The sequence below is a fragment of the Mya arenaria genome, chromosome 3 (assembly GCF_026914265.1).
Source record: "Mya arenaria isolate MELC-2E11 chromosome 3, ASM2691426v1".
Taxonomy (NCBI): domain Eukaryota; kingdom Metazoa; phylum Mollusca; class Bivalvia; order Myida; family Myidae; genus Mya; species Mya arenaria.
The window spans coordinates 29496814-29509502 of NC_069124.1; the positions used below are offsets into that span (position 1 = coordinate 29496814).

At 34.2% G+C, this 12689-nt stretch overlaps 1 protein-coding gene across 2 annotated transcripts; it reads right to left on the reverse strand.

The window, feature by feature from the left end:
* Positions 1–5635: 5635 nt before the first annotated feature.
* Positions 5636–12303, reverse strand: LOC128227217 (scavenger receptor class F member 2-like). Of its 2 annotated transcripts, XM_052937526.1 has the most exons (7): positions 12169–12303; positions 11899–12024; positions 10926–11072; positions 10439–10585; positions 9902–10039; positions 6558–6720; positions 5636–6213 (listed from the first exon to the last, which is right to left on the reverse strand). In XM_052937526.1, exons 1-7 carry the CDS (start codon positions 12200–12202, stop codon positions 6114–6116), a joined length of 855 nt encoding a protein of 284 aa, XP_052793486.1. In that variant the 5' UTR covers positions 12203–12303; the 3' UTR covers positions 5636–6113. The 2 variants fall into 2 exon arrangements, with proteins under 2 accessions (XP_052793486.1, XP_052793487.1); XM_052937527.1 differs by lacking the exon at positions 9902–10039.
* Between the last annotated feature and the right edge of the window lie 386 nt (positions 12304–12689).

The following is a 12689-nucleotide window of genomic DNA, read 5'->3' on the forward strand; positions in this document are numbered from 1 at the left end:
CATGAGGAAAAAATGACCACTGAATGTGGCGTATTGTGTCCATGCACTTATACATAGTAAAATGAAAAGAAAAACAAAAACACATTTCACATGTAACTTTGTAAATGTCCATGAAACCTCTTCTCTCAGACTTAACAAGCATGTCATGCACACCCAACTTTCATCCGAAACGAAACAAAATCGTTTATCTGAAAAGATACAAAAGTTATTAACATATTCTTGATAAACATGGTATTTCTAATGAAACACATAAACATAAAGAACATCGAGGGTGGGCGGGAGGGCGACCAATTTTCTGATGGTTTAACTGGCCCGGTACAACCTCGAATGACGAAAACACGTGGACAAACGGCTTTTATACCAGCCGTTTGGTTATATAAACCCACTGACCATTACCATATATTGCAATAGTCGGAAATACCCCCCCCCCCCATATATGGTAATTATCGTAAATACGATTTATTCCGAACAGAAAATAAATATATATAGTTAGATTACTGCATGTTTAGTTTACCTTATAAATGAAACACTTTTAAACTAGATTCATAAATATGCCAACACAAAATCTAAGAAGCTTAATTGTTGTAGATAAGGATTTTTGCAAGTCTGTCTGTCTTTGCTTGTGTTCCAATAGTTTGCTGATCCAGTTACACCATTGTATGTTACGCTTGTAGGAATCTATTACAAGACCAGAGACGCTATCTATCACCGCCAAGTTGGTATGCGGCTTCGAGCACAACTTTATTTGTGTTTTACGTATCTTTTATATCGCCGAACTGCTTTCAAACAAATATAAAAGTAAACGTTTGAGACTTTGTTTATATGTACATTAATGTTGCAGTATTCCATTGTATCCTCTCAATAGCCTTCGAAAATTCTATTTAACACTTTTACAAATAATATCAAGGCAATCAATAATCCAGATATATTAAATCTTATGAAAATATATTTAATTTTAACGAAATATTTGTTATAGGGAAATGACAATTATGTTTTGTAATTTAGATCAGCCTTTGAGTATTAATGATATATTACGGAAAGTAAACGATTTAAATATGGGCCGTAGTTAAACACTTAATAAAGATAGTAACGAATTTATGTTGTATGGTAAAGATGTATTAGTACGTATATAAATAATTATTATTAGTAACATAACGAAAACTGGATATTTCCCTGAAAACTGGAGTGAGGGATATATAATCCCAATTCACAAGAGGTAAAACCGTGTTAAATGTAGTTGATAAATTATTTACTTAATTCATAAAATTAATGAACACCTTATTTTATGGGCAGAAAGTTATTTTATAAGTATTGAAACACAAGCAGGTTTTCGTATCAAAATTGGTACACTAGATACATTTTTGTGTCAAATAGTTTTATAAATATATATAAATAATAAGCAGCAGCTATAGTGCTTATTATTGCTGACTATTCAAAACGTTTGTTTATTTAGTTCCAGCAACGATTTAGTATGAACTGTTTAGACAAAGGGGTTAATTATTATAAGTAATTAATAAGTAATTAAAACTATATATTTACACCTCAAATTCCATTCCCTAAATGAACTGCCTTTCGGCAATTGCGTTTATCAATCGATAAACGCAACATCTTCGGATATGTTCGGATCGCAATTCATAGCATAACGGTATACATGAACACTATTGATCGTGTTATTGTTTGTATTGTGTCAGCAGGTCCTGTAAATATAAATCAACATTTTAGAAAGTGTTGATTTATTATATTTTTAATGTAGTGATGCCACAAGTATTTCAATTTTACATTTAAAAGTAATTGCAAGTGGTCTATCTTTTCCCGCGTTATTGTGACGTCATTTGAAAAGAAAATGTTTCCGGTTACAGTCGGGTCGTTCGATTTACAGAATGGGTAATAAAAATGATTACTGTAAGGTTTTCTTAACTGAAATGAATTATTTTTTAACTATTTTAAGTTTAATAATGAACTATTGGTGTAAATATAAGGAATGAAATGCGGGGTTGATGTCATTATCGGGGATATGAACTCAATTGGGCTGGACAAAGTACGCGTGGAATCCTTCGGACTCCACACACTTAAACCAGCCCATTTGCGTTCATACCCCGATAATGACATCAACCCCGCAATTCATGTCTCAAGTATTTACAAGTAAATTCGAGCGTTAAGCTAATGAATAAGTGAAATATTTCAGTGTTTTGAGTGTATGACTCTATTCTGTTCTATATCTTAATAATTTTGGAGGTGATTTTTTCTTTAAATGAGCATAAGGCATTGACGTTTCGTTGTGGAAATCATTCATGTTAATGTATGTAGATGATATTGTTATATTTGCACAAACTGGTCAAGATAATTATGTGGTATCATTTAAACATGATAATATATGAAATGGAAACTTACAGTCGAAAAAGATAAGACGAAAGAAGTGTTGTTGTTTTTTTTCAAAACAGTTGTCAGAGTATCTGACAATTCACATTTTATTTTGGTAACACTGAAATTGGGATAGTTTCTAAATATCAAAAGTCGTAAAACAATCCTTCAACGTACAATCATTATGACTAGGACATCAATGTTACTTTGCCAATGATGAACTTGGTTTAAATAAAAGTTACCCCAAGAGTGGCTTTGTTTGAATAAACTTGCATTAAGTGCTCTGAATTGTGTTTCTTCTCCTGCGTATAGAGTTGGTATCCCTACTCATAGAAGTGCTAGTGAATTACCTTTATTTTATCATTTGATTCCTCGAGTTAATGGATACTTGGATAGGATTAATCATTTTCGTTTTTTATTCGGGATGGTTGTCCTCATAAACAAGTTTAATCCCTACAAATAAAACTTCTGCTGGCTGTTCCAAGGCGGTACCTAACAGTCCTTGATAAACACCGCGACTGTTAAATGTACTGTTGCTGTTCCGTGATGTTGGCTTTACACTATGAGTACTTTGCAGCCTGCTCAAATGTGACTACACAGCCACATAGCATAGAGTTTATGATATGCAATTTAACGCCGAATTTTGATCTTAACATCATGATTTTATATTTGGAATTGAGCAACAACAAAGCTGAAAAGTAAAGACCAATGTATTGGTCCCCTGATGAGGAGGCACAACGGTAGCTACCTATGTTAATCAACCTCGACACTGTTTGGAAGTTTCTCCCTAGCTGTACCAAACACTGGACAACAAAAAACAAATTTAGGCGTAGTGAGTTTTTTTAATAATAAACTAAAAAAGTGTCAGAAAATCTTCAGTGAAACACAAACATGACATTTGTTTAATTGTTAAACAATTTATACGACTATAATGATGACTATGAATTACTATACCTAACACCAAATTGGCCAGTTATAATTGGCCGCTCTATCCCTGAAGACCGCCCAATTAATTTGTAAATTTAAGTTCTTGAGACTTTCTTAAATATCTCTAATTTCTTCAGTTGGTTAGTAGTCTACAGTGGTAGCATCCCAGTAACGGCAAAGCAATTGAATTGCCGTTTGCTATGCTCTTGTAACGTCGCCAAGTCAGAACTATTTACGAGCGCCGGTTAATAGTATATTTCATTATATTTATTGATATCAATACTATGCTAGTGGTCTTTTGTTCTTTAAATCTAGCAAGTATGTAACACGATCATTATTGATACATGTAGTATTCATTGAACTATTTTATTACGTCAACTTTCATAACTAAATTCGTCAGGTGGAGATTTGAGACAACCCTCGTATAAACCTCTACGTCGGACCTTTTTTGGCTATGTCGGACCTACGAGAAGAAGCAGTAGACTGGACCATGCGCTACTTGAAACCTAGTCTGTTATTTTTCTTTCAGGGTAAACGTTAATGGTGTGGAATGAAAACTTGTGCCAACAAACATTCAACACGATTGTATTGTATCGACTTAAAATAAGAATCGGCTTTCATGTGATCAAGCCCCTTCGGTGATTGCAATGTTCAAAAAATGAAATGGAAATGCAAGAAGAACAAGTATATATTTAAAGTTTTAAACAGTATGTATCGTAATATTAGAACTTCAGTGCCACTTACGATAAAATAAGAAAAAGTGAGAATAAAAATATGATAAAATCTCATATAATATCTGATAAATTCCCGAGGTCCACACGATGCTTTATTTGAAAGGAAATGTATGGGAAATACCAAGGAAATTCCGAACTGGTTCACTGACCAATGTTGTTTAGTAAAAAATCGCGGATGGGTAATCGCTCATGGTTTTGTAAAATGCACTTTTTGCGTATGACGAAATTAAGTATGGCCAATCATTAGAAGTGTTGAAACTAAGATACTTAAAGCTGGAACACTTTAGTTAACGTTAATAGTTGCTCAAATATCGTTTCTTAAGACCACAATTGCTATATTAATTAGCGTCAACAGCTTTGTTGCTGCGTGATTTTTTGACTGACATTTTTACGTGATGTTATAAATGTATAAACCAAACGTCAAAATAACGAAGTAAACATAAGAGTATTCGTGATCTAGTGGACCAGGTGTTGATTTTCTCTCTTTGTCTTGACTTTACCGGCGTGGGTTCGCACTCCACAAAAACCAATATATTTTTATACATTAACAGTATTTTTCTGCACTTTCGACATCATGGAGTAAAATAATGATAAAATAAGTGTTTTCAGATGCATTGCCGAGAAAACTATTATATATAAAAACAAACTTCCTTGTTAAAAAGTACAAATATTTGGTAACATCTATACAATAACATAATATTTTAGGCATTCAGAAAGTCACGTGATATGCAAATTTCATAGTGATGATGTGCACTCAGATTAGATTTGCTTTCGGTCTTGTTGTATTTTGTTATTGCGATAAATGCTATTTTATCATTCTAGGGGTTAAAAAAAACGTCATAAAGGTAAGAGAGGTCATTTGGTTATGCGTACAAATATATAGGTTTACATCACTAAACATAATGAGACTTTAAAAAGCGCTAAACGGTAAATCAATGTATACTAGTCAAAGATAAAAAAGACCAAGTTCAATCAAACTCAGTGATGATAGGTTACCTACAATAAGACACTGAATTACTAAGCGATTTCTGAGAAATAAGTATTAAAATGAAAATTAACTACCCTAAAAAGGTCGTTAACGGCTCACTAAACCCATACCGTACCATCCTGATTTTTAGCATTTGGAGGCGGGGGGACGTAAATGAAAAATGTAATACAAAATTTATAACTGGCTTTATAAATACAAAAATCATACAAAACAAACGCAAATCTTGTTTTTATGAATCAATTCATATCAACATTCTTTAATTGCTGTAGAAAGAATGCAGACTATCCTATGTTGAAAGACTGGCAATTTTAAATATTCAGTAAGTGAATTTTTCACTACGTAGCCCTGTAAATACCGGCCATGGGCCTTCAGAAGCCAATGTCCAGTCGATTCAAAATTAGTTTATTATCGGATGTCAAATGTAAAGGCAAATAAATATAAGACATGTATAGTTTTTTACCGACACAAATACTTAGTTCATGATGTGAACAAATAATGTTGCAATGAATTGAAAAGTAACCATCATTTATAGTATTTAAGAACTAACATAAAAACATATCAATATTGTTCGGTAACATGTGCAATACACAAGGCTCATGAAATCATTACGACATATAGACTTATTGAACAATGCAGTATATCAATCATACATTATGAGGATAAGATGGTTCCATTGACATCTATAAACCACGTAGCTCTTCTTTGTTGATTTGTGCAAACACTGTCGGCACTTGCCATTCATTTATATGTATTTGGGACTTCCAATATTTATATGAAAAGCTACAGAAACAACCCAAGTAACCAAAAGTTTAAACATAACCCCGTTTAATTGCACAGGGTTCGCATACATAAGTTTCAGTGGCACTGAAACACACATGTAAGTAAACGTGTCAGTGAAGCACACCCATAGGTGTACGTGACACTGAAGCATACCCATAAGTGTCACTAAAGCACATACATAAGTAGTAGGTGTACGTGACACTGAAGCACACATGTAAGCAATGTTAGTATACGTGTCACTGAAGCAGTCCCATAATTCGCAGTTCCAGTGAAATAAAGTAAACACATCACATCTTCACACAGAGAACACTTCTTGACACGTGTCAGTTCTGGATTGTCTGATACATATGTTCATCGTTGTTTTTAAGAGGCATCTCATAGGGGCCTTCGTATGCTCTCCCTGTATTAGTATTTTCTACGTCTCTGGAACATATGAATAGTATACCTTCGTACCATCTTATTATAACAATAAATGTCATCCAAGTCTTTTATATTAAGTATTGCTTTCGATGAAGGTATCTGATGAAGTATTTAGAGTGGTGATTGTTCTACAATGTAAATGCATGGTTTCGGGATCAGTTGAGTTTCCCCTTATCGCATAAACGATTTACACGTATCATTTGTTTTCCTTTTGGCCGAATTTGTGTTAATCTTTCACAACACCAAAAAAAATGTAGATGTATACAAATGTAATGCTCATTTTATCAAATGTCTCTTGCATTATTACTACTATCAATTTTAAGATATGATAATATTGTCGTACTCACGGAATAACGTAAGTGGAGTCTCTTTTCGTCGAGGCCGACTTGTATCTTCTATATACAAGAACACAAACATGCACTAGTCCGACAAGGAGAAGACAACATCCTACCGACCCTGCAGCCATACCGGCAACCTCGGAGGCGGTAAACCTCCGCTCCTCCTTTTCAGCTGCAGGATTGAAGGTAATTACTTTAATTGTGTTATCGCTCACCACTTTATGTTTGACGTGGAAAGTATTTTTGTTTGATCTCAAACGGTGGCTTTATAGTAATAACATGCTAATTCTATTAATGACTCCAATTACTTCTACAACTAATACTTCTACTACTACGACTACTTCTACTACTGCTACTGCTAATGCTACTGCTACTACTTCTACAACTACTACAACTACTACTACTACTACTACTACTACTACTACTACTACTACTACTACTACTACTACTACTACTACTACTACTACTACTACTACTACTACTACTACTACTACTACTACTACTACTACTACTACTACTACTACTACTACTCTACTTCTACTACTGCTACTACTGCTACTGTTAATGCTACTACTACTACTACTACTACTACTACTACTACTACTACTACTACTACTACTACTACTACTACTACTACTACTACTGCTACTACTGCTACTACTGCTTCTGCTATTGCTACTGCTTCAACTACTTCTACTACTTTTACTACTACTACTGCTACTACATCTACTACTACTACTACTACTACTACTACTACTACTACTACTACTACTACTACTACTACTACTACTACTACTACTACTACTACTACTACTACTACTACTACTACTACAGCTACTGCTTCTGCTACTGCTCCTGCTACTACTATTTCTACCACTACTTCTCTACTTCTACTACTGCTATTTCTGCTGCTACTGCTACTACTGCTACTACTGCTTCTACTGCTACTGCTACAACTGCTACTACTACTACTTCTACTACTACTACTACTACTACTACTACTACTACTACTACTACTACTACTACTACTACTACTACTACTACTACTACTACTACTACTACTACTACTACTACAACTACTACTACTACTTCTACTACTACTACTACTACTACTACTACTACTACTACTACTACTACTACTACTACTACTACTACTACTACAACTTCTGCTACTGCTACTGCTACTGCTACTGCTACTACTTCTTCTACCACTACTGCTCCACTTCTACTACTGCTACTTCTGCTGCTACTGCTACTACTGCTTCTACTGCTACTACTGTTACTGCTGCTACTGCTGCAACTACTACTACTTCTACATCTACTACCACCACCACCACCACCACCACCACCACCACCACCACCACCACCACCACTACCACTACTACTACTACTACTACTACTACTACTACTACTACTACTACTACTACTACTACTACTACTACTACTACTACTATTACTACTACTACAACTACTGCTACTGCTGCTGCTGCTGCTGCTGCGACTACTTCTACTACCACTACTGCTACTACTACTACTACTACTACTACTACTACTACTTCTACTACTACTACTACTACTACTACTACTACTACTACTACTACTACTACTACTACTTCTACTACTACTTCTACTACTACAACTACTGCTACTGCTACTGCTGCTGCTGCTGCGACTACTTCTACTACTACTATTACTACTACTACTACTACCAAGGCTTATATAGAGGTTTGGCCTTATGGCTTTCAGATTTTGAACACAGAGAATTGCGATGTGTGGGATGGGAAGGCACCAGAAGCTTGATATTTGTAGGATTTGATATTATTTCGGTTCAGGTAAGAAGTTACACAGAGCATTGTGATTTTATCAGGGGAAGGGAGCTATTGGCTAGAGAATCTTGAAAGCATATTACTTGGTTTGGACCAATGCGGTCTCTTTACTGACAATTATTCAGGTGTGGGCTGTTGGAATGAAAGGTTACGAAGACGAGGGGCGAATTTTTGGTATTTTCTAGTACCCCTGTTAAAGTGAATAGTCACATAAACAAGTTGTGATCTAGTGGTGAACAGTGCTGGTGGCTAGAAAGTACATAAGGCCTAATACTATGTATCTGCGTTGACCTCAAAGCACTGAGATCTTTGTAATGACAAAACTCCAGGTGTTTGGCATCATTATTCAAAGCTCCCATAAAGGAAGGCTATGTGTGATTGTAATAATGGAAGATAAATAAACCAATAAGCATAGTTTAGGATTTTTTTGTTAAATATTAAATCATGTTTTAATCATTTGTTCCAGTAATTACGCAAGGTAGCTTTAAAACTATATATAAGAGTGATCCGTGTAAACTGTACGATACCGATTAAACATACATAAAAGCCGGCACGATTAGAGCTTATACTCAGTAAAAGACAAAACAGAAATAAATGAATTAAGTTTAAATATAATATAAAACAGAACAACACTTAAGGACATTCAATTTGTTTCATAAGTAATAAGACTAAATAATATTTGAATTACGATTATACGAATGCTTTGGGGTCTGGAAAAGCAAAATAAGTTAGATTAAATCCGTTTGCCAATTGTATACATGACAAGGATTGAAACCATAGACCACGATTGCAAATATTCGGTCAAGCACTTTCAATTTATTGTCAATTGAATGTGCTATCGAAATAAGAAGGAAGCTAAAATGTTCTTAGAAGAGGAACACGTTTAAACCCTTTATGTATGTAATAGGTACTTTTCCTCGGACAAAATTGCTGTTCATCCTAGCGAAACGGTTTCTTATGTCTTTAAGAGGACACTTTTGAACAAACAAAAAAACTGTATCTGACTTATACGACGATAAGTGTATTGCATATTTTAGTAAGAAAATAAATGCATTAATAAATAAATAATTAAATACAGATTTATAAATAGATAAAGAGAAATAATTTTTTTCCGAAATATAAGCATAAGATTATTATCATGGCCTTTCTAACTATAATGTATCGGCTTGTGTGATTACTCGAAATTCTCGTGCACGACCTAAGAAGACACTTTTTCAATAGCTCTGCTGGGGTTAAAGTTGTATAAATGTCTCAAGCGGGAATAGGAGCACGTTAAGTTAAGCCACTTTATGGTGTCCCCTCGACCGCCCCTAAACAATTATACTTCCGCATGAGGAATTTCAGAAAGGAAAACGTTCAGATTTAAGAAATACACATTTGCCCCTATCAAGGATTTACAATCGTACACAGGACGCTGCTTTTACTATTAAAACAACAACATTTAGAAAAAAGGCACTACTACAACAATGACATAGTATCCATTTTACTTATACAAAATTATACTTTGGTTTATAGGCTACTACTCACGTTCTGAACAAGTCGTCCCTTTGAATCCGACCATACAGCCGTTGGGACAAATGCCAGACAGCTTGTCACAAATTTTATTTGGAAAGCAGTCACCGCATTTCATGTTGCAGTTCGTGCCATAGGTTCCATCTTCACATGCTTTATCAAATGATGACAAAATTTATAAATTGGTGCTTAAGTTAAATAGATATATATATATAGACATAGCACCATTCAACCCTACAAGATCATGCTGTTAATGCAATGCATAGAAGAAGTCCAGCAAAGTAGATCGTAAAACGTCTTGTTATGACGAATAAGCTTTAAACGTATATGCACAATATATGAAAAATGTGAAAATGCATTAGTCCATACGCATGTACCTTTGATAGTGCATACGCAATTGCGATAACAATACCTGATGAAGTATCCTTGTGATAGTATCTATTCACATTGCACCAAAATAATAATAAATGGTCACCAGCATTATAAATGCATACTGTGCTCTACTTAATAAAATCATTATCACATTAACAGATAAAACATTTTAATACTAACGACTTTCACAATTTGGGTCCATCAGGAAATTAAAACCAGGCTTGCATCCAAGGTTGCACTTCCCGCTAATACGTTGACATTCTTCAGCAATACAATGTTGACTGCAATTGCGAGAGCACTTGTCGCCATAACTGCCGGTGGTACATTCTTAAAAACATGAAACTAGTTGGGGTGTGTGGTCACACTTTGCATATTCCAGCTTTTCACGTATATAATTATATATTTTTTTCAGAACGTGCAAACAAAATAATATTCATGTGAGAAAAATATTTCAATAAAATAAGCATAAGTGCAACAACTACTGTTTGTTATTCTGTTTAATTGATAAACATATTTAACTGTTTCTTGAAATTGCTTGTTACTAGTTATAATTCATAAAATATTCAATAGATAAATTTGCAAGCAAATGTTTTCTATGAAAGAAGGACCTTTACGAACTGAAACACTCTTAGTATAAGTAGAAAAGTACAACTAGTAAAACACTTACCAACCGAGCAGTTTGTGCTCATTATATAATCATATCCAGGTTTACATCCATGCATGCAGGAGCCATTCTGTGAGTTGCAATTATTGTTTTCACAATTGTATGAACATTCTTCGCTGCAGTTTTGTCCATAGTAACCTTGTGAACAAGCTGTCAATGAATTTGAAAAGAACAGTTTAAAATGTCCATTAAACATTTTTCACTGTCATATGATAAACATAAGATAATATACTCAGGGGGGGGGGGGGTACGTAAAGTGAGTCTGCGAATATTTAAGTCAGATTCTTTTTAATCTGCGGCCGGAAATGTCGGCGAAAAGGTAAAATGTGTAGTTTTAGGGTTTTCTTTTATCTGATTATTCGAATTAATTAATTAAATATTTCTCATTAACGATGACGTCTTTTCCGCCCTTCTGTCTCTCGGAGTTTTATTTTTAATTCGAAGTTATCTGAATATATTTTTGAAGAAAGAGTTTTAAAATTTGATAGTACAAATGTGGAAAGTAAATATTTTGGACTTGTAATGCCGTTTTATTTGAAATACCGTGAATGGTACTATTTTGTAATATTGATATCAACTGATTGTGATATAATGTAGGGTATAAATTTCTTGGCGCTGTCTTTGCTTTTAAGAGACTTCATGCCTACGAAAATAGGGTGAACCACCTTTATGTTCACTGGATGATAATTAAAGAACCTTTAGCTTGCATTGTTTTAAATCTACTAACAAACAATCATGTAAAATACATCATTTTTGGATTTTTGAATGAAATAAGTTTTAAACCAGTTGAATATACATACATTATATATAGTAAAATAAACTGGTATAGCTAGTCGCCTTATGTTTTGCCACAGTGATCGTATACAATATTTATGAAGAATATGTACATTTTGTGTATAAATATATAATGGACATTAGTTAAAGTATAAAAACTGAAAGGTATTAGTTCAGAGTATCATTGGAGTGCCAAACTGACCAGTTTCACATGTAGGTGGATACCATCCCGGATCACACTCGTTGCAATTGCCAGACAGTACATCACATGGGCCCTTACAATGGCACCGTCGTAAACACTTGTCACCAAAATATCCCATCTCGCAGTCTATCATAAATAAAGTGTGTGTCTGAATATGTACCATTTGCACTTTTTTAAAACACAGCCCCATTCATAACATACGTTTTACCATACATATATATAAATATATATCTGCTTTAAAACTAAATTCAAAATATTTAAAAACCTTACTTGATTCGAATACTTCAACTTCACAAATGGTCATCACATCAATAGTGTCCTCCTTTTTTATATTTATGTACTGTGCAATTCGGGGAGGGTCCAAGCGTACGTGTAATCCAACAGTAGTTCCGGTAGATGAGTTAACCTGTGTACTTTTATTTGTCTCCATTGTATTGTTACTTATAAACGCAGTAAGGTTTGTACTCTGTACATTTACTTCTGAGTGAGAAACAAAATTAGATATTCCCAATTTTTCGAAACGAATACATTTGATGAAGTTTTTTGTCGGGACAGTAATCACTCAAGAAGTTCATTGAGAGAAAGATAGACAAGTAATAGAATAGTGGTCTTATAATACTTCAGTTTGAAGACAACTTTGCTTTAGCAAATAAAAACTTAATTTGTTTGACATATATGCAATTTTAATTAAATGTTTGGCCAATTATGAGGCTCAGCGCTCGCACACGAACTAAACTTCCCAGTGAACACTTGTTTGACTGACTATTATGCATGTGTGGTATGCCAATGTT